Source organism: Denticeps clupeoides, chromosome 3 (genome assembly GCF_900700375.1).
Source record: "Denticeps clupeoides chromosome 3, fDenClu1.1, whole genome shotgun sequence".
Taxonomy (NCBI): domain Eukaryota; kingdom Metazoa; phylum Chordata; class Actinopteri; order Clupeiformes; family Denticipitidae; genus Denticeps; species Denticeps clupeoides.
Window position 1 is genome coordinate 5,637,554 of NC_041709.1, and position 27,006 is coordinate 5,664,559.

A 27,006-nucleotide genomic window follows, 5' to 3' on the forward strand; every position below is an offset into this window, starting at 1 on the left:
GTGAGATGCAAAAATGCATTTCTAGGCTTATCTATCGCAATAATGCTTAAAATATTTGAGGCCAGGCTTTGGGTGTATAATTGATTTGACTGCTTCTATACTGAGAAAATGATGCACACTGACTTATGTAGTTATGTATTCAATAAACTGAAACTGTTTAGTTTAAGAAACATGCGGCCTTGCCAAAGGCATGGTGATTTCATGAATCAGACATGAATAATGCTGCTTTGTTTTCCAGTGCAGTGCTTGTACAGAGTGAACATTTCCTCAGCATTAGGGCCACACAGAACAAGGATGCAAAACAACAGCTGATGCATATGCCACATGTACACAGTCTCACCACGACTCCCACTTCCCCTGTGTGACTTCATTTGCCTAGTTTAGGGGAACGACCCAATTTCGCAGATCTCCAGACAAATACAAACACTGAGTCACTCACAATGGATAACTGAACAATATGCCAATCTTCCCTCTCTTAAAAGTGAGATGCAGGTCTAATTACAACAGAACACCCAAGGTAAGGAATAAACAGGCAATGTTAAAGGTCCCCTATTTTGAATCATTTTTTTGCTTTTATATTATTGTATCTGAAGCTGCTTTCCGTGGTGCAGAATTACAGCCACTTTTGCCTAGGATGTGCCGTTTCTGTGTCTGTAGCTTTAAGTGATGAGGCGGGACAAGAGCAGCCTATAGAAGTGAGCGAGCATTTGCAGAAATTACGTCAACAACACCATTCACCAACAACATTTGGCGTAGACATGATGTCATGTAACCTTTCCTCTTATGGGGACATTCCAGAAATTCCAGATCTGACTGCCTGAGCGGACACTCTTAGTACGGCAAAGTTGAATGGCCAAAGCACTTTTTTTATACATTATAACATTTCTAGCCACTGCAGCACCATAGACATTATTTAATGTTAAATAATCTCACAAAGTGACATTTTCATAATAGGGGATCTTTAAGGCCACTTGCTAGTGTCACGGAACAAGAGCACTGATTCGACCTCTGCTGATTGCACAGAAGTAAACATTTCATACCCCAAACACATGCTTGGTTTTTCAATTACTACAGCCAATAAATTGTGAAAATGCTAAATAACACAACCGCTCTGCCACTCACTAGCAGTAGTACTTTTGACGGTATGCAACATTTCCAAATAAAACACTCTAACCATGTCTGCGGCTTTCACAAGTGTGAAAGTGCATGATTAAATCATTCCCTGTCTTTACATTTCAAAATTTTTATTTAAAATGTCGCATAGCGTCAAAAGCGCAGCAAGTGGAAGGGCAGCTGTATTATTCCGCATTTTCACAAATCGGCTGCAGCAATTGAAAAACCAACCAGTGTGTAAGTTCACAGACATACATGGATTAGATACAATCAAAATGGTTTTGCTCATTTAATGTGTGGTTAAAGTTTACCATAGAATTTTCTTGACATCACTGCAATAGTAGGCACACACCAGTAGAGGGGAGCACTTGTCAGTGTCATATGAGATGCAGACACTTCAGCACAGCCCTAATACAAATACTGACAAATAATACAACTTAGCTGATGTAAACAAAATGGTCACAGAACAAAAATTGAAAATGATTATCTAGATAAGAGATGTCAAAAAGACTAATGAGAATGTTGCCATTTCCCACCAAACCCATTCAAATTACAAGAAAATAAAGATTTTTTTGATATCCATGTCTGAATAAGCCATATACATGAAGTAAAAAAAGCAGTAGGAGAAACAGGATAAAACATATGTGATTAAATCAGTCCATTTTCCGTCTTTTGATTTAAGTCCTGTTAAAGTTCCTCCTGATTACCATAATCAGCATGTTTCCCGTTTTGTGGATATCTATTCTTAATTGGGATAAACATTGTTTTGGTGCATTAATACAACTATGCATTAATAATACCACTATTAATACTACTACCACATTGACAGCATCACCTGCAGCAAGATACTTTGCAGAGATCCCGGGAATGAAGGGCATCCTGCGTGGCGTGGGATTTTTTTGTGGAATATTTATAAACTGCATGTATGTACACTCCCGGCCCCCCCTCTAACTCTCTCCTGGCTGTAGAAGCCATGCCACCTCCTCCGCAGACATACTGAATTTTTCATTTTAGATGCCCCTATTTTATGCCTGTGACTGGTCATCTTTTCTTTAACATGAACACACGTGCCTGGAATGCATGAAATGTAAAATGCAGATTTGGTTTTTTGAAAGCAACGTTTTGATTACAAGACCATCATATGCAAATTGCAACATCAATACTACACTGAGGCATCTTATTCTCATGAAAATGCCCCTTTGTGTTTAATTTATTAGTCAACTAATCTCATGTTCCCTCCACTGCTCTCCGCGCAGCATTCAGTCAGGGAGAGCTGTTTGTCCCCACCTGCTGATTTCAATGGTTGTATGGTCAGCATGATACTGGAAAAAGGAGGCATAGTTAGCGGCGCTAATTACCAGTGCACCAAAATGCTTTACACTGATGCCAGCGTCAGGGGCAGGGCAACCAAAGGCTACTACTGACTAGAAACATATTTTAGTACTGATTAAAATGCTAAATTGCAGAGCCCATAAAGAGTCACGTTTTTGACATCTCTGAAAGAAGGATGCTGTTTGATGGTCTGGTCCCACCCAAAGTAATATGCTGTGGTTCAATACAATGATAATGAGCAACCTCTCGTCACAGGATTGGGTGGACAAGACAGCGAACTCCATCTGGGCTTCACACACATATTAAATACGACAAATAGTTTGCAGTACCTCTTCTGTAGTTCTCTTGAGTGTTCAAAAAGCATTATATAAGCAACATAAGCATTATCAAAGGTCACAGTAAGTAACAAGATGGTAAAGCCGACCTGTAAAACCAACATGTCATTATTGTTTAGAATATCAAGATGATAAACTGGAATGAATACTATCGCATTACACGCCTACTTCAGTCACTGATAAGAAGTACACTTAACTGGGCACCAAATTTAATAAAATATACATATGAAATCACACAAATCCACTGTGTGTGAATCAGAATAAAAACACATAAATAAACAAACAAACAAGCTCAAGCTTGAGGTTAAAAAAAAAAAAAAATGATTAAGTGACTATTAAGTCACTGTAGCTTTTCAAACTAAAACTGGCAGGTTTTGAGTCTGTCTGCTGGCCTGACAGGCGTTCATCACTTTTACTGATGTCTTACACTCATTTGATGAGATATTTAAGAGTATGTGTCGCTCATCTGATTGTATGTCTGTATCCTGGTACTCTTATATTCTCTTCCTTTGTGGGCTCTACATCAAAACATCCAGCAATCAAGCTGTGCTGTCAACAGAAATTGCTGCCTGAATGCACGAGTGGCTCCCTTTTTCTTTCCCTCTCCATGTTGCAGTGAAAATGTGTTGTTGCATGCAGAGACTGAAGGGCTGTGCGACACCATCTCTGCTTACGGTGGCGGCATCGCTCCGGTCCACGATTATTAGTGAGATGCTGATTTAACCACCATCTGTGCACCTGTCAAATCGCATCATCCACAGTGATGTTGCAGCGCTGTGCAGTACATCAAAGCATCAATAAAGGTACGAGAGCAAGGCTTGATACCATGCATTGCACATTTCAGTATTGGTTTCATGCATTTGTTCATAATGATGAAATGATAATTAATCTTTTGTTTATTAGTTTAATCTGGGGTTTATTAAACATTAAATGTCACATTGTTAAAGTAACTTATTATGCAGTGCTCAGGTTTTCGTTTAAATCTGCAAGACTAGTGTCACTTCATAAGGGTAGATCTACACTGTACTGCACCACTGTAAGACAGAAGTTGACTTAACCCAAGTGTTGCGGGTTCAAATCATGAACTGCCAAGGTTCCACTGATGTCCCCTTGAGCAAGGTACCCACACACTGCTCTCCTACGACAAAAATAAATCACATGGACCTTTTTCACGTACTTGCACATGCAGTAGGGTCAGTTATTATGCAAGTTAACTCTTCTGTGTCCAGACTCCTTTATGTGAAGAATTATGGTGAATTAACTTCTTAACTCTTAAATTCAGAACAGGAGGTCCACTGTTCAAACTCAAATATGGTGTCTAACAGTCTTAAATGAAAGTGTCAAGAACAGCATTGGCGCAGGAATATTTGATCCAGTTTATAACAATGCTCTGTGCCTTCATCACAAACGTGGTAGACCTGTGTCTTTGGATGACCGCTACCTCTACGCTGCATCAAAGCTGTGGCACCGCCTCTTTAAAGACCTTTTTCATGAGGGTGTATTAATAATTCCTTTTGAATTGGCTTGGGTTTTTCCCATACATCTCAAGATCAAACATGCACAACGGTAAAATGCTGACTTGCATGATAGAAGAGGGCCCGGCCCTCTCCTATTCTGCATTCCATTCATGGTCGAGGATGGGACACGCTCTCAACAATGAACATTCTGCTTCGTCCAAAGCACTGAAGACTTAGCATGCAGCCAGAGCGAAAGCACACGAACACACACTGAGTCAGGAAATCAGTGCCTCCTGAGGCGCCGAAGCACTGAAAACCTCCCGCAGAAAGTTTCAAACAAATCAGTGGCATTGTTTCACAGAGGAGGCAAGAAAACAAAAGGCTTTTGGGGATGCGGGCTGACAGTTGACATCAAAGCACATTAGTGAATGAGTTCCCTGGGTGCTGGAGAGCGAGTGTGAGACTTTTCCTCTTTTACCTGTCCGCAGCTCCTCTCTGGCTCAACTGTCGTTTTAATGGGTCCTTCCAGTAAAGGATGAGCAGCGGGATCGCATCCGCCCATATGTAATTAAAACGCCCAGGAACATTTCAAAGGGCCAAAGAGCTGATGGCTAATAGCAGCAGAGTTCTGACTGATGAACACTTTTCAGACACAGAATCAGGGGGGGGCATCTGCGTATTGGCAAATAATAGCCTCAAACCGTTTGGGAGAACGTTTGAAAGCTGAATTCTTTATTATCTTTATGTCCAGTATAAAGTTGCCAATTACAAAATACCAGAATATTCAAGCGATGGCAAAAATTTCTTGTTAAAACTTTACCATAAAAATTTGAATGTTTTGTGCATTATTATGCTCTATTTATAGAAAAGTAATTACAGAAAAATACATTTATCTGAAGAATTTAATATAATTATCAGATAGATAATTCTGCTTTTGGCCATAGCTTACCATCTGTGGTCAACAATTTGAAAAGTGCAAACTCAGAACGTACAACTTTTTTCCATTCCCCAAGGTTCAGGTTCAATGTTCCAGATCCGAAACGTGTGTAACTGTGTGAAATTTAACTACCCAGCAGATGGAGAGCTGAACACAAGGGCTTGGAGGCAGTGTAATACCATTCTCCGGCAGTGCAGCGCAAATAGTCCCAGAGAGTCTGAAATAACCTGCTTTTTTGATTCACTTTTTCGCACCGTGCTGTCTATATCCAGCCAAGGCTCCCACTTTCACAGGGAAGCTCTACAGAGCTGCCCCAGACCCAAGGAGCGTGAAAAGGTCATGTAATCAATAGAAAACACAATGCCCGAGATGATACCGGGGAGAGACATCAGGGTCGCAACACAGTTTCCTGCCTGTTACGGGAAGGTCAGGACAGCTATTAAAATTTAGGAATTCCTCAGAGTACAAAATACAAGTGCAGTTTTTCCTTCCATCTAAAAAGGATAGAACCGCAGTTAGAGTAAGCACAAACGCATACTACCCATGACTAAAATGCAGCAAGTCCATCTTGGCAATACTGATTTTTTGTGTTTTGCTCATGGGAGAATTACAGCGACTGTCTATTTCTCCTAACATGTCAAGTCCCAGCACTTTGGTAACAATGAGCAATCCATTACACTCACAGACTGACAACAGTCTCAATGATTGAACAGAAAGGTCACAGATGAAGCTACTCCCCTTCCTGACAATGGATGGGGAGACAATACTCCCCTTCCTGACATCCTTTTAATATCTGCCCCATTCTAATGAGAATTATTATGTGTACGCTGAATCTTAATCAAATTCACATACAAAGTCATGTACACAGTCAAACACGATATAATATGCAGTGAAATGCTTTAGCGACTGCTATAGACCAGAGTATTGCAAATATTGCAAGGATACAGTGAACCAATATGCAAATATCGCAAACAATCAAATATTACACTTTAATGTTTTTAACATATAATATGTGTAACAGTCACACAGAGCAGTGGAGCTCTGTGGCAAGCATGGTAATATAGAGGTCAACATCTCCACTAAAATCCACCTGAGTCAAAATTTTATCACTATTTCTTCGTCAGGAAATCTCACAAGCGAAAACATTTATCCATTTTACGGATCCAAGTTTGTTGCATTTTATTTATTTATTTTCATACATTTAAAAGGAAGAAAATGGAACCGGCCACACGTGGTGTCGCGAAATTCAGCATTATCAGCTTCAGAGCAGACTCCAAGCAAATGTCATGCAGCGAATACAAATACGCAGACATGATCAGATAACTACCTGAGGAGATTGTCAGAGCCAGGAGAACAGTAGACTGTTGCGATGGATCTTCTACTACCCAGAGACAGTACAACACTGAGACTGTGTGGGCGTGAAAAATAAACCACCTTTCCCCGAAGAGCAAACAGCCATTACCACAGTCCTCTGCCACTGCGACGCACCACCGGCCATGCACTAGAGCGTCTGGCAGAGGAGATCAGTATGATAAAGTTGTGTATTAAAACCTGCCATACACTATTGTATGCTGATGAGTGTTTGCGGATCTTATCGGACACGTTCTTCGTGCTTCTAGCAAACATCATCTGAAGCTAAGAGGCAGAGGCAGGCAGACATCGACCTGTCTCCCAGCACTCACCTGATAACACAGCCATTTAAGGTCTACCGCAATAATAAAAGCGCATAACACTGAAAACAGAAATGATGGTATTGTTTCACAAAACAACAGACCTGCAACAGCAGACAGTGATGAGGCTAAGCAATATACTGAGCAATTTGCTTCAATTTACATAATTTTCTTGCTAAATTATTTACCTATATATTTACCTGAGTCTCTCGTCTGGTGGCATAAGAATACAATCTTATTCATTATTCCACTTTCCACACTTTACTCTTTCTCACAGATAAAAAAAAAAACCTGACATTTCATACTAAATCCAGCTTTTACTTGTAAAGATATTTAGAAAAAGATCACTCTTAAACCTTAAAAGTTATAACATATATACAAGTTGCTGCATTTTGTGAAATAATTCTCTCAGTGTAGAACAGCAATTACACCAGCACATCTCATTAGACTGCGCCACCACGCTTTATTTTTCCACCCTCATATTAGTGCAAATGTGAAATTAAGCTAAAGTGCAACAAACAAATGCAGCAGGCCCCCCGGGGAGCTGCACCACGCTCCACAACAAAACTGTAATTACAAAGCTAATACAGGCCTTCTACTGTCTATTCATTCAAATGACATTCCTGCACCCCCACATTTCCATTCCACTAATGCTGCACAACGCTGGGTGTATTACAGGCAACACAGAGTCATGTCAGGCGGCAGTCAAAAGCCTGAAGCGTCAACTCATTTATGGAAAAGAAAATTCGGATTGGGGCGGCATGGCGTCTCCACACTTTACAGTAAAGCATGAGTGCGACGGTCCCGCTGGAAGTGAAGACAATGGGCAAGTGACATCACTAGCGCGCAACTTTCCTCACTCTTTCCCATAAATGTTACTCACTGCTGTTGAAATCCTAATGGCAGCACTGATGCCAGTATCCTGCCCTTGTCACCAACAATCCCGTCTAAATTTAACCCTTGCAGAACAATAATAAGAGATCCCCCAGCATCGCACGAGGAAGCTCCTGCTGATCCATTTGCCTACATCATCTCACTGCAGACAGTGTGGGTGGAATGCCCGCCTCACCGATCGGACAAGATATGAGTTCATGTAGGGAAAAGAAAATAATGCACCAAGGCAGCATGAAGTGCGCGCAACTTTGCTGATAATGGGTTATTGACTAGACTGATTTGCGTGCATAAACACATCGGATTTGGTCACAGGGCACAAGCTCCCTTCCAGAGGTGCACCGGGTCACAGTGTGGCTTCTGGAGGGAGAGAGATCATTCATTTGCCTGACAAATTCCTGTCTACCTCCACCGTCTCCATGCCAGCCTCCACAGACGCTAGGTCCATGCAATTTACTAATACAATATCCAAATATCCCCCCGCTATCGCAGGAACATATTTTACTATAAATAACAGCGTTGTAATGTTTTGTTTCTCCCCCTCCACTACTGGGCTTGCTATAATAGTACGTTCATGAATACCATTTTAGCAAACTGTCTGATAAAAGTCTTCACGTTTACACGATTTCCGTTGGAATGAGCGTAAATTAAGGCTATAAACTCCCGTCCCACGACAACACCTCGCGACGTGCTGCAGCCACAAGCTCCCCTGAAAGCCGGAACCGAGGAGTCAAGCGCATGCTTTTAAAGTTAATTCAGGCAACAAAGAGCGCAGCAGAGATTAATGGACACTGTGGAGAAAATTGCTCCCTCCGCCAACAACTGATAAACACACTTGGCAATTACATTAAATGTTAATGGCTGATCAAAAGGAGCTCGGTGCTGTGCCCAAGTCTCCCAAATTAATTCTAATTGCTTGGAAACACCTCGTTGCTGAAATACTAGGACTAGAGCCGTAACAATCTGAAAACGGGGGGAATTATGTCCAAGCTTTGGCAATAAATTCAAGTCACACACACAAAAATTAATCATTTAAAAGTAAATTAGCCTTCATTTTTCTTTTAGCAATAATTGTGTGCACTTAAAAGGGCTTTTGACTGCAGTTGTATCTGCAAATATTCAGCAAACTAGTCAGGACTTTTGTCGTAAAAAATGGAAACCTCCAACTGCATGCAACAATAACACTACACCAGTGACTAGTCTATAGTTGACTTAAGCTTTAAACTCTGTGATGCTCTTTGCTGTTCCCCCATCATATTCATATTTTGTTTGAAGCTCATATGCCATGCTTTCTATGCACAGGTATTAAATTACTCATGTACACAAAAAAAAGAAAAAGACAAATGCTTTGTAGCACAGATTCAATCTCTGTTACATCATAAAGAAAATCAATAATGCACAACATGTCAGCCTAGAGCGACATAAACGTCAATTCTGCAGGGAAACAAAGAGGCATTCATGCTCTGTTACAGCAATGAAGTTTAAACTCGTTTATGCTGTAACATCCGAGAGTTCAGAAGTTCAGACAAAGGGAAACATGAAGCAAAAACTGCTGGAACATTATATCAACATATATTACACATATATTATTCAGGGATACTTTAATGAGGAATGATGGCATGTAGAACAGACATATACACTCTTGCTCCTCCACGCTCACTATATATTACAAGTGATAAAATGATGGCGTTAAAGAGGCTGCAGGACTGACGTGCCTCGGTCTCGCCGCCCTACCTGTAACCCACGTCTCCTCAGAATACTGGACTCGTCCATCCTGCCGCTACACGCGAGACCATTCCAGCGCTGGCCGCCGGCACATCGGCGTGCTGCTCAGCACACAGCCCCACACTCCGGCACGCTCGCTCCGATCCTACCCGCCGCTCAACACTTACATCAGAACTTATCTGATTGGAGGGGGGCAGTCAGCTGACACAAACCCCCACACCCCTTACGTACCTCTCCCCTGTAACTTCAGGACACTGTGAAAGGGTGTGCGCAGACATGTATGTGTATTTGCGTGAGAGGAAGGGAGAGGCAGCAGAAAGGTGTGAGAGAGAGAGAGAGAGAGAGAGAGAGAAAGCAAGAGAGAGAGGCATTGATAGGCAATTCTAATTCAGCGTAGCAGCTGGGGGTGCAGCGGCGATTCATTTCCCCTGAGGAGGCATGCTCTTCTGCACTCTAAGTGACTTGAGGGGAAGAAAAAAAAAAAAAAAAAAAAAAAAAAAAAAAAAAAAAGGAAGGATATCCTGCTATGAATTCCTCTGTCACTACTAAACAATGCAGCCCGTATCCTGTCAGCCTGCCTGGCATTGGTAGGCAACAAAGCAGTTAGTGCATCCATCGCCTCCACCCCGCTTGGTCTCCAGTTAAACGACTGGATCCGCTGTGAGGGTCAGGCCGACCAGGAAAGCGGCGGGAGCTGTGAGAGAAAGAGACAAACATGCATGCCCCGTGGACGCAGCTGGACGCGGAACGCGAGTCTGTCCCAAGAGACCTTCCCTCATCCGCCAGGTGAAGTGACCTGGACCTCGCCACAAATCAACAAGTCTCAACTTCATTCTACTACACATCCTCCAAAGTCAAACTGTTCTGACCAGAGCCAATCTGAAGTGATTTCATGAGTTATAGCTCTTCTGGGTTCACGGCGCCAGCTGAGGGGTGACGGCATTTCACGGGACCCCCCCAGTTACCGTTAGGTGGCCAATCGCTGAATTATTAGCATTAAGTGGAATAAATTTTTTTTTTTTTTTTTTTTTTTACCCATCACCTCCAATTCCATCCGGTAATTTCACAGTCTGTTTCAGTCTGTTTTTCTCCCCTCTCTCTCTCTCTCTCTCTCTCTCTCTCTCGCCTTCACACACTCAAACACATACTCTCGCTCACACTCGCTCTAACTCATTTCAAATCACAGTGACCGCCCTGTGAATATTAAGTGGGTCCCCCCCGGCCCACTACCACCACCCACCCTGTTCTCCTTGTCTCGCCAGGCAAGCACAAATGATCTCTGTTATCAGGCCAGAACCGGACAGACTGCTGGCCAGAAAAAGCAATAACTTTGCAAAGGTCAGACAGGTGACAATAAAAAATAAATAAAGAAAGAAATAAAGTTCCCCTTCGCCGTGTCCATAGTCTCTGGCGGTGCACCCTTTAATTTTCAGAATTCTGATATAGCAGCAAGAGAGTGAGCCAGACAGATAGAGGGAGAAAAAGAGGGGTGGAATAAAGAATAAAAAGGCAGTGCTGTGTAATCTTAATGTAACTGTATTCATTTTAAAAGCCTTTCAAACCTTCTTTTCCAGCCAGGCTAGATTGAAAACGTAACCTCTCAGCGTCTGAACAATTCCCGCAGATTATCCTGCCGGGAATTAAAAACGTGGTCATGTTCGGCTGAACACGTCGGGTTTGCAAGTCACAGTCCATGGCGTCTGAAAGGAGTAATTATTAAATTGCATTGATACCAAAAAATCTTACACAATTTATTTAGCACACTTTTTTGTGGGAGGACAGTCTGGACGGTCTGTTTCAGCATCCTGTTCTTTATCTCAAGTGTATTCAAAAATGTGAGCACAACCAGCACAACAGCCACCCAGTTCAGGTAATTGAGTAAGAGGTTATTAAAAAAAAAGAATGTTTACTTCCTGTCGCTTTGGACAGGAACAAAGGTATTCAGCCAGCAAGCTGCTGCACTCGCCATTTTACAGGATAAGAGAATGAGGAGCACAGTCTTCTTTTTTAACCAGCAGCAGAAAGAGCTGGAAGCCAGTGGCAAGTGGGCCATGGAGGTGCAATGTGAAGGAGTGGGACTCTTAACAGCTATGGAAAAAAATAAGAGACCACTTAAAAATGCTTTATGATTTGTATCTCACCCACGCCACATACTTTATACTTTTCATACTTTTATGAATATAATTGGTTATAATTACAAATTACCGGTAATTGACAAATCAACCAATTACACCTTCAACATGATAAGATGCTTGACCAATTAGGCTATCTTCAGCTAATAAATGTTTCTGATGACTGGAATTTATATTCAAATGTGATCAGTAGTTTAACAAAGAACAAAAGGACATAAGTTAAAAACAATAATTCACATTTAATTACATTTTTCTGTAAAATTACTGGTATATAGGTATTTTTGAAACTGAATTAAAAATGTCTTAATGGTTCAACAATTGTGCAAGTTTTAAAATGTTGATAAGACTGAACACAAAAAACAGTATCTAAAATGTTAAGAATACTGCACAAAGAGCAATTCATAAAATAGAATATGTATAAAATTTATACGGTAACTGGTTGCAAATTAAGATTTGAATATTTATCCTTTTTTCCAGATGCATCACACACACACACACACACAGACTTTTTATGTTGTTGGCCAACTGGAGCTGCATCATGTGAGATGTGGGATAGCAGAGGCTGGGTGTTGGGGCTTCAGAGGCTAAGCCAGGGGCATGTGGAGAGGTCTGATTGAGTGACCTGCAGCTGCCCTCTCTCCTGCCCTGCCTGGGGTTTTATCAGGGACCTTGGGATCTGAGATGGCCAACCTGGCAATGAGTCCTGTGGAGACAGGCTCCCCGGCACGGGACTTAATATAGCAATCTTCAACACTGAGAGCGCATCTGATGTCAGCCAATGTGGCCAATCCTTTAGTCACATCAAACCTGAAAAGCGAATAAATGTGGCTTTGTGGTAAAAGTGTATATTCACTACAGACATTTCTGGATTGGAATAATACAAAAAATAAGCAAAAGAACAGTGATCATGCATAATTAATATTCAGCACTTCATGCTTCACTGCAACTCAAATTTAATCTAATTATGCTGGAACTGTAACCCATTGGATGCAATTGAAAAATATAGGATATTTCCATCATGAAAAATGTCATGGACAAGCAATATTGCACATTACAGCTGTTCGTCTTCCAACTCAGTGGGGAAATGTCACAGTGACATCCGATAATACAATGAATACAGAGCAATTTCATAAGCGGCCAGGTAGTTTGTCAAGGTCGTGGCACCTCGGCTGTTGCCACCACTGCATCGGGGTGACATTTTTCATTTGCATCCCAGCCAGGTGTGTGTACAGTATCTGCCAAGGTTTTAGTAAGCATGGCATTTCACAGACATGGACTTCATTCCCCCCCACGACCCTCTCAGGTGACTCTGAAGGACATGCGGCAATGGCACAGAGACGGATGAATTCTATAGGGGCTTTCTGCTCCAGTCTTGGAAAAACAGGGCGGGGCAGTGTTCAGTGTTATTGTTTTTCCCCTGATGTGACACACCTCACTGAGCAGGGATTTGATGAGTATTCGTGTTCTTTAACACTCATGGAATGGCCTTATTTAATTAAAGCAGATACATTGGACACCCTTTTTATTTGCTTCAGATTAATCATTTATGTTATGCTGTGACCTTAATGCTCTTTTGATATTGCAGCTAAGAATGATAATACCAAGCCTTTTCAGTATTATTGTATTAAATGAACCGATGCAAACATTTCATGAGATGACTGATATGTTTTGGTCGTACAAGGCAGCACCTGACTGACTGACTCTTTCTCTAATGGCAGCATGGCAGAGGTATTCTGACTGCATGTCTAAAGGATGGGAGGATATGGAGCCGTGGTGGGCAGCCGGGTTTAACTCTATTATACGGATCCACTTTGCATCTGCAGAATTGAATTGTTTTCCACAATATAATAGTGGTGATCATTGCATTTCATTCTATGCATTTACATTTCCCTGCAGAACACTGCAGAACAGTACAGCTTTTCAATAACGGTAAAGATTTCGCATGTCCCATAAATTTTGTCCTGGTTGTCAACAGGTTCAATTTTGTCATTTGACCTTACAGCAAACAGAAAACCACACAAGAAATAAATAAACAAATAATGACAAGATAGATGGGTAAAGATGTCAGAGGCTCTCTCAACAATACACCGGGCACTTCACACACAAAAGGCTGGAATGACCGAGCTGCCAAAAGCCCAGAGGCAGATCGAAGAGAGACCCTTGCTATCTAGAAAGGACATCTCAGACTTCAGTAATGATGGGGTCCCCAAGTCCACAAAGCTGAAACATCGGATTATGATTTATCTTATCTCCTGATCAGACACGTGAAGTGTATTGATTTGCTGTCAGACTTAATCAAAGTCAAGAAAGATGTGCCACACACAGCGAGTCACACACAGAGACTCAAAAACAGGGCCATGACTGCAAACTGGGAGGGTAGAAATACAGACAAAAAGATATCACAAGGGGGAGGCAAGGAGACTGAGATCACCGCTTAAGAGTGAGATAATCTATGTTAGACTTAAGGGTTCAGGCATTTAAAAGCAACCTGTTTCAGACCAAATGACCTGATGGTCCCGTTATCGGTCAAAAGAAAGGACAGAATAAAGGACAAGTTTAATAAAAGTCACATAAGAGGCTACTATTACAGTGTGGTGTTAATAATTACAAAACATTTTTTCTATACACAGAGAGAGGGGAATAACGTTTCAGAACTTCCAGATACTGTTCTGGAATATGAATTCAAAGGAGTAGTCTGCCATACAAGTGGTGCAAAATATGAAGCTTCCTTGCAGAACACCTCAAACAACACAAAGCACTGAGCAGACGTTCTGCCACAAACACAAAACAAAGGTTCTTTACCGAGGCCAAAGCATAAGAGCTTTTAGACAGGAGCATTAACCGTGTACTCATTCCTGGATCTCTTAACAGTCACTAAAAAGCTCATTAAGCTTTAAAAAGATGGCAGCTAGCTGAAGTGGTGTCCATAAGGCCTTTTTCCACAGGAGCAAGAAGAGTACTTCAGAGAGGAGCTCTTCAAAAGTGCTGTACAACGGAGCTCCTCTGAAAAACTCAAAAGACCCCTCACAATAAGTATGAATAAGTAATTTTGGCAGATACTTAATTTGTATTTTGTACTACAAAGACACTCAAGGGTGGGAGTAAATAAAAGGTCACATGACTGGCACAATTTCCAATCATAGGGTGTCACCCACAAAAGCAGAATATCATCACTGTGCATCAGAGATTAGGGGTTGATTTGGCGACCACCTGAAAGGTTAATGGCCGAAACACACAAGGATCTGTCAATAATCTCATTTCCTAGTCATGTGGCATTACATAAATCCCAGATTTTTAAAGATAAAACGCAAAAAAGGCTGGTGGTACAGTCCAATGGAGTGACATAAGCCATTATTGAAAAATAGCCAAACGTAAAGAGTATTAGGATCCCGAAAGCATGAATCATTTTGTTAAATCGCGCGGGTATAATAATGCTCCTGTAGGTGGCACCTGTACCACTCGAAAACAGAAGACAACAATAAGGTGCCTGCCCAGTTCAGACCTGATACCAGTCTACCCATACCACTTGTGATCACTTTCACAGCACTGTTCTATAGGCCAGTAAACACATGCCATTGATTGGCATCGGCACTGGAATTTAAGTAAGTGGTTCCTTTGAGCATTTTCACATGCCAATCCATTTGAGATCGAATCACCAAAGGTCTGTCATATGCGTAAGGAATCTTATTAGTCAAATTTTACAAATTGTCAATGAAGTACTACACAGATTTAGAAAGGCCTTGAGTAGCCGTACGGCTTTGTGGGTCAACATGATTAAAAAAGGCCTAATGATGAATATTCCCTTTCATCTCAAAGAGATTTTTACAACATCAGAGAATTGAAAAAGGTCTGGCGAGGGCCCAGTATCCCTAGCAACCCAAAGAACATGGGCAGAAGAGAAATTGGGCATCCCTATATTGGAGCAGAACATCTTCCCAAGGTCAAATGCATTGCCTTTAACACAGCTCTTCAGTGGCATTAAAACTCCTCAGACATGCTTGGCCCCCAGGGGCCCCATGTTACACATTCAAAGGCTAAAGATACCACAGAGATGAAGGAAGCAGCATTAAAAATTCAGCACGTTTTCACACATGGCAGGGGCAGTCTCTGTTGGCTGGCGCTGGTTTTCCATTGAGGCCTGTTTAGACGTGGAGGCATGTAAACGGACAGATAAAGATAAACACTGCCGTTTCCGAGGCAAAGCGCAAACAGGAGACAGTCAGGAAGGTATCACAGGCTCAGTGGGGGGGGCTTCGGGCAGGAGGGCGTCAATTGGTCCCATCGTAATGACATTCTGTTTGTGCTGTGCTGACCCCAGGCCTGAGAAATCATTAATTTCAATCAGATGCCCTCCACAGGGGCCCTGGGCATCTTCTACGAGCAGCACATTTATTTTCTTCATCCTTGAAAAACAGAATAAGATACGGTGGCATCTGGGGACCTGGTGGCGACCCCCAGAAGCTCACCTCACAAAGGGGGGCTTGACATTAAGGTGGGCTCCGCGGTGGCTTCAAATCACTCAATCACTGTGAGCTCATCTCCCAGTTATGACACGATCAGAATTCATCCAGCAAAACAAGGCGGGCAGGTTCATTTGTGTTGTTATAAAGTGGTAAAAAACGTCCTGGAGGCCAGGTTGTATCTGTGATTGAAAGACCGGGTTTGGAATCCTTGTTCATTTGTTTATTGTCAGAGGAACATTCAATTTACTCATGAAATTAAACGGAAGATTATTAGAAAAAGAAAGTAAAAATCTTGATGACTTACACTTGATGTTAAAAAAAAATAAAAAAATTTAGGCTAAAATTTAGTATCAATTTGAATATCAATTAGCACTGGTATCGATACTATTCCAGTTTTGCATCTGCCAGTTCATGGAAAATAATTATCTAATAAAAATCTAATTATCTAACATTATATAAATGTACAACACACGTATTTTGCAGTTCTGCTGCATGAGAAGCAAAGGCCGCTTTTTTAGTTTGCCTCAAAAACATTAAAACACACTTCTTTTATATAATCTTTTTTATAAATTTGTTTACTCATTAATTTATGTAGACTGTATATTTATGCATGTATGTGTATTTTAAATATTTTCTTTATTTATTAAAATACATAAGTTACTGTGTTTATTTTCCCCCCCATGTAGTATTGAAAAAAGTATCATCATTAGTATCGGTAGCAAGTTAGAAATTTCCGGATCGGGACAAGCCTACTTAAACTACAATTACACAGCTAACCACTGAAACTTTGTCTTTTGTAACAGAGCTAGCGCCTGTTACAGTATAAACTCACTAAACTGCCATATAATGGCAACTATTTTTATTGATATATAGTTCTTGCCTTACCAAGTGTGCAGTTTTCCTTGGAAATAATAATCAATCAATCTGTTAGTGGTTCAGCTGGCTAAGAACAACTTAACGTTGTTTATGGATAGGCAAGGACTGTGGGGAATTTTAATGGTTTCTCGGGTGCTGGGGAAGCGTGGGGAGTTAAACAAAGGGGCATTGAGTGGGAGGAAGATTTTTGGTAGTAATGTACAATGGTTTCTAAATTAATGTGAGATTATGTAATTGAAAATGTCTTTCATATTTTAAAGTGAAAAGTATATTTGACAATTTTATTGTAATAATTTCCACATAAAATGTACACAAAACTCATGTAGAAGAGGCATCTAGATATTACTAAATGTCATTACTTGTACTGAAAACAGTTCTATACTATTGTAGCATTGCAGCTACATAAGGCTGGGCTTATTTACATATGGCCACCTCTGGGGGTAACGAGGTGAGGTTCAACCCACCATTAGGGTGAGTGTTGCACGAGTTAGTGCGCTGTTGCCTGGAAATAGGGGTAGTTAGTACAGGCAGGGGCGTGTTGTGACCTGAAGTGAATGCCTCCCATGTTGCTGAATGTTCTATCTAATGTAAGATGGGACATTCTGCAGGGCCACAATGTTCCTGATTGTCTTGCGGAGAGGCCCATCACCTCTTTGTTCTCCATATCTTTGTCAAACGGCATTACAGCATGTAGCAGCCTTCCCCCGAGCAAAAGGTGTGAAGCGCCAGCCATGCGTTTTGAGATCCCGGGGAGATCGGGAGACGGGAGACACCGGGGGCATGACAGGACAGAAACAACAAATTCTGATTGGTCTGTGACAACTTCCTTGGAGTCAAATGTATAAAGAATGTTCACTTGTGGTCTAGGGACTTCCATTTTCTTGGAACTGTGGGGAATCTTCCCATCAGTCTCCGAGTCTTCTCTTTACTTATTTTTCTCCTGGATCAGGTGATGTCTCTGAAGCTTGATTCAGGCTTTTCTGTCTTTTCTCTATCTTTTCCTCCTGTCTTTCATTTTGGTTTTCTCTGTAACATTGATACCTTTTTTACATACAATATTCACATGTAACTGCAATAATAATTTACTGATGCCTCTTTCTGCCAGGTAACATCAAGTTGAAATGGTTTTAATAGTGCTTTTGTGTTTAGAGATTTTTTATACTATTCTCCACAGTTTTACACGAATAAAAAGGAATCTTGATGATACGATTCCTTCCAGTCACCAACCTCCACTACACTGTTAACCTCCAGGTTATGAGAACAAATGAAGCCAAAGTATGTTTATACCTACACTGTACCAAAGTAGGCAAAAATCAAATGTTTTTGCCTCTTTCTCCAAATGCCTTATAGCATACCAGCAAAATGTCCTAAGGTCAGTGATAGGGAGAATCTGTATCTGTGTTACGTAATTTAATTACAAAAAAAAAATAATAACCTAAATCCCTAATAACCTAAACCTAATAACCTAAAAGGTTTAAGAGAGTAACAACTTGGTTGTGATTTTCCTTTCCTTCCTTTCTATTTCTCATCAATCATTATAGGAGTACAAGGACACACAATAATATTTCTATTGTTTGTCAGCATCTGTAAGTATATCAAATTGGCATATAGAAATAAGACATTCTCAAAAGGACAGACAGTGGGATCATGGGGTAATTATGAGAAGCATTTGGCAGGCAGTGCGGACCAGTTGAGTGCCCAACCCTGTTACCAGTAAATGAACCTGAACCATGCCCAGGTCCCTACCAGTATCTTGAGTCAGTATACTTATATGCTGGAAACTGGTAAAAAATGGTTTCAGCAAAAACGGCATCCAGTTACAAAGTGCTCTTAACTAGAAAGTAGGCATGGTTAATGCCATACACAACCCTCATGACCTGGCAGAAACTTGCAGCATACAAGCACTAAGAGCAATTTTGATCAGTCTACTGCATCATCTAACAAAGCAGTACTGTTCTGCCTCTGTGCCCTCAGTCTTGTTCTGATTTAACTTAGGCCAGATGAGTTTATTTTAAAAATAAAACACAAAAAAGACTATTAATTCAGAATTGACTTTTAAGCTTTGAACAACAAAGAGAAGTCAAATATGTATAAACAGCTTTGATGCATGAATCATGAAGCATCCTGTCTGCTGCTGACCATATGCAGAGAAAGAGTTGTTTTTTATCGAACTTTCACTGAGTGCAGGAACAATGGAGCTTTATCATGTGAATAAAGATCCAGCAGCGCCCTCTGGTGATTGCATTGTTCAAGCTAAAAAAAATTAAAAAACGTTTTCCCGATCAGAGGTAAAATAAAACTACAGCAATTGCTCTGTAAAAAAAAAAAAAAAAAAAAAAAAAAACTTCAAAATGATTCTATATTTTCAATATGCTCTGTGCTTTCTCTGGCAGCCCGACTTGAAAGAGTTGGTTTACTGTGACACCTTTTGACACACCTCATGGTGTGTCAAAACTCTAATTACTGCCCCCTGCCCCGTGTCCAGCCTCCTGACAGCCCCAAACTTGGTCCAACACATGTTCCATCCCCTACCCTTCTCTGCAGGGTGCCAGGATCTGGCAGACAAAATCCAGCTTCTTGATTGAGTGAGCCCCCCACATCTACAAGGGTGCAGCGTAAGCTCAAACTCTAATTACACTTGAGTCTGCAGATTACTGAGAACCTTCATTAGATTAAAAAATCCTCCAGTATCAAAGTAAACAGGAGAGAGCAAACATCAGTCTGCAGGATGTAGAGAGCGACAGAAGAGGTTTTCAAATGTTAGATTTTCTATTGCCTTCTCAGAGGTTTAGAATATGATTTAAGGTTGTATACTTCATGTAAACGTGCACAGTACAAAAAATGGAAACAAAATACAACCTCTAATATATGGATTGTTTTTGGTTTGTCACTTTGTTAGTGTAACACTTTCATTTTTTATATGGTTCTGGCAGAAAAGTGAGACGAGGACATACCAGGCTAGCGGTGAGGGAAGGGGCAGACTTGCCCAGCGTCTGGGTTCTCATGCGGACCAGGTTGGATGTCTCCGTGCCCTGCTGCCATGTCTGCTGGCCGGAGACGTATGGCAGCAAGTACTTCCCTATGGGACAAATCAGTGATCATGTAATGGCACAGACATGAAAAATCACATACTAAGGAAAGAGGCAAATAAAATCCATACATTAATTTAATGTGCAATCAAATCACATTTTTAATATCAATAATGCTATTTTGAGAAATTAAGAATGGATGGTTTCCCTTTCGACCATACTTGACATTTTAATTCAATCAATAACTTTTTTTATCTCATTTCACTTTGGTTTCGTCACCTGTCAATGAAGGCAAATAACTCACAGAAGAGCTCATCCTCTAAAGGATGTCCTACTTGAGCAAGGACACACTGGCCAATCATCAGATCAGTGAGGATCAAATGTTACACAAGAGTCACACTGCTGGACATGAGCGTTAGAGGTGCATCAGTGTTCCCCTCATCCCTGCACACACTAGTTCACTAACATACTTATTAAGGATCATTTATAATAATTTAATTCTACTATCCACATATTTAGTGTTTGTAAGTAATCTGTTCATATTCAGAAGAAATTCGTTAAAAAAAAATTCAGTGCACAACCCTGAGATATTCTTTTAAAATATATAGTACATTTACATTTACAGCATTTATCGGACGCCCTTATCCAGAGCGACTTACTATCAGTAGTTACAGGGACAATCCCCCCTGGAGCAACTTAGGGTTAAGTGTCTTGCTCAGGGACACAATGGTAGTAAGTGGGGTTTGAACCTGGGTCTTGTGGTTCATAGGCGAGTGTGTTACCCACTAGGATACTACCACCCACTAGTAAAAGGACAAATCAAATTTGTCTGCAAAACTAACTGGACACATAAGCAATACATTTAATACCCTCTGCTACCACTGTAGTAATTGTAAATTTTATTTGTTTTAATTGAAACTTTTACTCTTAATTATCCTTCATTCCACACAGTGTCAGCAGCAAAAGCTAGATGGCAGCAGGAAAACAGGCGGTGCTAACAGTGTGACACCTTCAAACACATGAGAGGAAACGGGGGATAAATGTAGACAATTTAAATCACTTGAGTGGTGCAGGGCAGTTGATAGCCATTAGTACAGTGGATTAGTGCAATGGCAGGGCTCAGCCTCCTATGGATTCAGCTGATTGGCACAAAGCTGCAGGCCCTGGATGCAAAAAAATGCTCTGCTGCTGCATACGACTGGTCCTCACTCAATCATTCATTTTCAGGGAAAGGTGTAGAAAAGAGGTTTTCTACAAAAGTATAAACATACATCCCTTGTGGAAAAAGAGATGCAAAAAAAAAACACCAGCTCAGTGTGAGATGTGTGTTTGTACATTTCAGGGTGTATATTTTCACATTGAGCAGTAGGGGGATTTGTTGAAGAATGTGCCTACCCCAAAGATCTCCGGAAAACAATGCTGACCAGTAGCATTACAGTATGTTATCTTATGTTATGTATTATTAATATTTTTTTACTCACAGCCAGTGGTGGCCTAGTGGGTAAGGAAGTAGACACCCCTTTTACTGACCATCCACATTTTTATTTAAGGTTATGAATCATTAAGGTGCTGTGTTGCTGTATGATAGCTGCATAATGTGTACTGTGTCTTGGACTAAGACACAACAAAGATATTGATGATCATATGACCAGCATGTTTCCACCCAGATATATTGAAGGCCTTTTCCACAGAAGAATTACCCAACATATTTCTTCCTTCGCAAAGAAATTGTCGACATACTTGTGAAGTTCTGTGCACTGATTTTTTTTGCACTTTACTTTCCCTGGGAGTGTAAAAAAAACAAGGACCAGTTCCAAAAGTTGATCATTACTGAAGATCAGTTAAAGGTTTCAAACTCACAGTCTCTTAATCTAACAATTATCTTAGTACAAGGTACAGACTTGAACAGTGATACAGAATCTCACAATCTATTGTTATTCTCTTGATCACTCCACACTGACTGCTCCAGAGAACACGTTAAAGAATTCATATTTTATTCATTACGTTGTCTTTTATCAACAAAGATATTTCATTCTTTTTCTCTGCACCCCTTTTCCTCTCTTTGATTAGCAGCAAAGGCGGAATAAAAGGCACGAGAAGATACAAAGGCTGATATTCCACTGTAGTCATCACTTTTTCCCCACGGCATCTCATCTCTCATCACTGCCCTGAGGTTCAGAACGGCATCTGCACCATCTCAACACCACCCCAGCCCCGCTTACTTGCTCAAGAAATCACAAAATCAGATAGAAATCAAAAAAGATGCTGGATTAACTTTCCTGGCATGTCTGGTGGATTCCCCATTTACTTTTTTCTGACTATAAGCAGAACTATATCCAGGTCTGGCAATCCCATAAACACGACATGTTATTTTTAGTAAAAAAAAGTGAAAGTGAAGTGGTTGTCATCCGGAAACACTGCAGCACAGCACACGGAGCACACAACAAAATGTGTCCTCTGCTTTTAACCATCACCCTTGGTGAGCAGTGGGCAGCCATGAAAGGCGCCCGGGGAGCAGTGTGTGGGGACGGTGCTTTGCTCAGTGGCACTTCAGTGATACCTTTGTGGATCAGGATTCGAACCGGCAACCTTCTGATTTCGGGGCCGCTTCCTTAACTGCTAGGCCACCACTGCCCCATATACCCCAACTTAATAGTACTTTCTGCTTTAGGCTTTGAAAAAAAAAGCCCCGCCGTCGCATCCTGTACAGTATTCCACCACCGAGCCATGCACAGACAGTGCACAGACAGAAAACAGGATGCAGAGGAAGGAAGCAGTGACTTCTTGCTCATTCAAACCCGTCACAGGGGTCAGGACATGAAGAGTTTCATCACTATAGAGGAAATACATGTTGGCATTATAGAGCTAATGTGACTGGAGACTGGCATTTATCTAGTTTTTTTTTTTTTTTTATGTTCCCATGATTAGCCATAAGAACAAGCTTTTTGAGACAGCTATAAATAGACTATTAAATATATAAGAGCCGTAATTCACAGTTGCAAAGACATTTGCAGACATTATTCAATAGTTAAAGTGAAGTGATTGTCACATGTGATACACAGCAGCACAGCACACGATGCACACAGTGAAATTTGTCCTCTGCATTTAACCAATCACCCTGAGTGAGCAGTGGGCAGCCATGACAGGCGCCCGGGGAGCAGTGTGTGGGGACGGTGCTTTGCTCAGTGGCACCTCAGTGGCACCTTGGCAGATCGGGATTCGAACCGGCAACCTTCTGATTACGAGGCCGCTTCCTTAACCGCTAGGCCACCACTGCGACTTTACTATTATGGGAACAATAATACAGGTTCACTAAATAAGTGTCCATAAAATAATTTAAATAGAATGATAAAATATTAATAGTTTATTATATAACCATCAATATTTCTAGCAGTTACCCTTCAGAGATAGTGCGTGTGTGTGTGTGGTCACACAAATGACCTACCTGTCAGAGCTCCACCCAGACTCCCTCTGCGAAGCTGCTTGCCATCCTCACTGAGCTGTCGTTTGAACTTGAGAGTGACACCCGACCCGTATGACAGCTCAGGATTGCTGGACTTCCGGGTGGGCATAGAGGGAGGATGCAGGATGTTATCCAGCTAGAGAGAAGGAGAATAAATAAGTGATTTACCAAGGAGGCATCTAAACACTGGATTAAAGAGCATTTATGATCAGCTCAGAGACCAAACTGGTTCAATGGGAATCTAGAGCAAGGCAACTTGACAGACTGTGACAGAAAATAAGTCTCAAAATAATTCTCAGCGACTGACCGATAGACCTTGTTCCTCTTTTCACTTGCATACATGATGACATTCATCACCAATGCACTCCTCTCTTGTGTCCATGAAAACACTTCATAATGGTGGCTGCAGCTTACAGCAAATTGGAAAATAAACTTGGAACAGGAACTGCACTTCCTCATCACTTTTCAGAGTGCTGCTCATTATATAACCATCAATTTCCTCTCATTCAGAGAGATCTTAGCGTCCCCAGACCCTTCACCCATCCACCCACCGACAGACAATCTGTCCCTTTATATTCACATCACTTCTTAAATCCTTACTAAATGTGTATTAGTTATTGTAGTGGTACACGAATTAACACAGGACGCCATCCAGGAAAAGACAGATTTACAGGCATCAGTTTGCATATTTTGCACATGGTCTATATAGACAAAGAGGTGCATTACCCACCACATTGTGACAGTAACAGTCAGTATGAGAGAGCAAGAAATTTAAAATCACAGTTATATGTAAGAACTACCTACAGCTTCATTCAAACAGAGGTGAAACAATCTTTACTTCTAATTATTGGACAAACTGTGGTGGGAAGATAAAATAGCTCGGGTCAAAAGTGAAACGAAGTTGAAGGATCAGCTGTCTTCTATGTTGACATGTTTGCAGATGTTTTGTCTGGATTCAGCTTTTCATCTACAGATTTGAAGATCCCCGCAAAGATCCTCCCACGTGGAGCCAAAGGGCGATCAAAATCTGCGCTGTTTAAAAACCCATGTGTATCTTTTTATGCAGAAATAATCACATAACACATTTGCTTGTACACATTGAGAATAATGATTTTAAATTTTTTTAAGTATAAAGATAAAAAGCACCCATGGACTTTCAAGAGAAACTGTTATTGTGGAAAAATCTCTGAGAACATTGCATTTATTTTTAAACATGACAATACGCAACACAGCGGAGCCATGTTCATCTTCAGACTCGTCTCATAGCACAACAATGAAGGAACAGAGGAAGTGATCCTCCCTGCGAACATAAACACATGGGACCCGGTGTACTCATGAAACGCAGACACTGACCCTTAACCACAGGTGAGCGCTCACCTTAACCCGCTGGAAAACAGTGCGTGTCAGTCCTCACAACCGCAGAATATCAGATAGAACAACCGGAGCACACAGGCTCTCTGTGTACCTGCAGCTATCAGACTGGATCTGTTGTTTGCATGAGCAGACACAGCCCAACAGCAGAATGCATTTTTACAACCAAGAGCAAGAATCCATGTGCTTCATTCTTAATTGAACAAATAATGTAGCAAAAAAATAAATAAAACAATACAAACTCAAATGAATAGAAAACGAGCAAAATCCAATTACACAAGCAAACATATAAATAAAACACATCATCATTAAAATATGACCTACACAACCACTGTGGGAGCCTCACTAAAAACCATTTTTACATTTACATTTACAGGATTTATCAGACGCCCTTATCCAGAGCGACTTACAATCAGTATTACAGGGACAGTCTCCCTGGAGCAACTTAGGGTTAAGTGTCTTGCTCAGGGACACAATGGTAGTTAGTGGGATTCGAACCCGGGTCTTCTGGTTCATAGGCGAGTGTGTTACCCACTAGGCTACTACCACACTACCACCAAGCTTGGAACGTTTCCTTCAGAATCCACCATATCAATAATTATTGTTGATTTAAAGCTTAGTGTTAAGGTGTTAATGCAGTGACTAATGCATTAATACATGGTATAGCAGTGGAACATAGGGAACACATTTTGTGTGGCATTATCTATGCAGTTCTAAAACTCATCTGCCTGGTTCATGCAGCCTGGAGCTAAACAGATGAGCAATTGGTGTGTTCTAGCCTGTCTATCGGCAAGAAGAAAGAAGGAAATAATGTCACTTCGCTGCCAGCTTTCCACTGGCACAAAGGAAAAGGACGCCTGCAGCTAATGCTTTCAACATCACAAGAAAAGCAGGCTGCTAAGTGCAAAGTGTCCTAATGTTTCAGTTCGCATCAGCTCTCCAGCATGAAAACATGAGCGAAACAGCACAATCAATGGCCACGTGACTCACGTTCACCAACCAACCGCTGATAGAACCAGCAATTAGATGCTTCAAGACTGCACAAAGGGAAAAGTGAACACACATTTATGAATGCCACAGCAGAAAATTTGCATCCACAGTAAACAAGAGAAAAAGAAAAACCCCCACCACAATTTCTAAGCTAAAAAGCATGCAAACCCATGATTTATTTTACTGGTCCTAAGAGACATTCCACCCCTGCTTATACTACAATAACCAAACTGAACACACAACATACCAATGCGTATAAATGTACTTCAATGTCCCTTAAAGATTTAAGAGCAATAAACACCACTGACTAGGGTGTGAGCGGCTATATTAACACAATGCAATGGCCCTAAAACACAATTAAATATTATTACTGCCTCAGAAACCAAACATGTCTTTCATGTGTGTTTCCAGATGTTCAGAGTAAGCACTAAAATCTATATAAAACACATGACAAAAGCAGACACAGACAGCTCATTTAGCACACTGCCTTATTTCATTTCCCTGCCTCCTTTTCAAAAGTTGCTGTGTATGGGGAGCATTCACTTTTGTCCCATTTGTCATTAAACGTAATCAATATTTTACTCCCGAGGTCCCCTGCTTGCTGGATATAATATCCAGCATGATTGACTCCCATAAAGAAGTACACTACTATCCGTTGATGGCAGAGGCTGAAAAAGTGTAACATTGTCATTTTAATTTTGCGTTTGACCTTGTGCTGTTCCCAGAACGTCCGCCTTTCTGCTCAGAAACGAGTGGCCCATTTCTGAATTAGTCCTCTATATAGGACTCTCTAATGTCAGTCCATGCAGGAAAATCAGGTTGCTCGGTGTCCATAAATACAGACAGTGCAGAAGGTTATGGAACTGCCTTCCTCCCCTCTGATTCATGGGATGCAGAAGAGTCAAATAATGTCTTGCTTGTAGCATGGGAAACTGTCACCGGCCTATTTTTCTGTAGATCACCCTCACCTTGGCTAAATCAACACTGGTCTGGCCTGTTGGGGCTTCTGAAGATGTCCTGTGGTATTTTGCACCAAGATGTTAGCAGGAGATTCTTTAGGTCATGTAAGTTCTGAGCCGCGGGCCTCAATGGGTAACATTTGGTTTGTTCAAAACATCCCATAGATGTTTGCTCAGATTGAGGTCTATGAAATTTTTTAGCAAACTTTCTCATGTGGCAGGATTATACTGAAAGAAGCTGCTGCAATCATGAAACATCATCT

General features: G+C 41.1%; 1 protein-coding gene across 8 annotated transcripts in view; it reads right to left on the reverse strand.

Annotated features, from left to right (window-relative positions):
* The window catches only part of mast4 (microtubule associated serine/threonine kinase family member 4), a 74,696-nt gene that overhangs the window by 38,790 nt on the left and 8,900 nt on the right, over nucleotides 1-27,006 (reverse strand). For 4 of the 8 annotated variants that reach the window (XM_028974322.1, XM_028974321.1, XM_028974320.1 and 1 more), the window contains exons 2-3: nucleotides 23,406-23,559; nucleotides 19,886-20,010 (exon numbers count right to left, since the gene is read on the reverse strand). The exons of 1 other annotated variant lie outside the window; for it this stretch is intronic. In XM_028974322.1, coding sequence (XP_028830155.1) covers nucleotides 19,886-20,010; nucleotides 23,406-23,559 — 279 coding nt within the window. Of the gene's footprint in view, nucleotides 1-9,469; nucleotides 9,597-19,885; nucleotides 20,011-23,405; nucleotides 23,560-24,800; nucleotides 24,829-27,006 lie in introns of those variants that run through there. 3 more of the 8 variants (XM_028974335.1, XM_028974334.1, XM_028974324.1) reach the window with 2 other exon arrangements.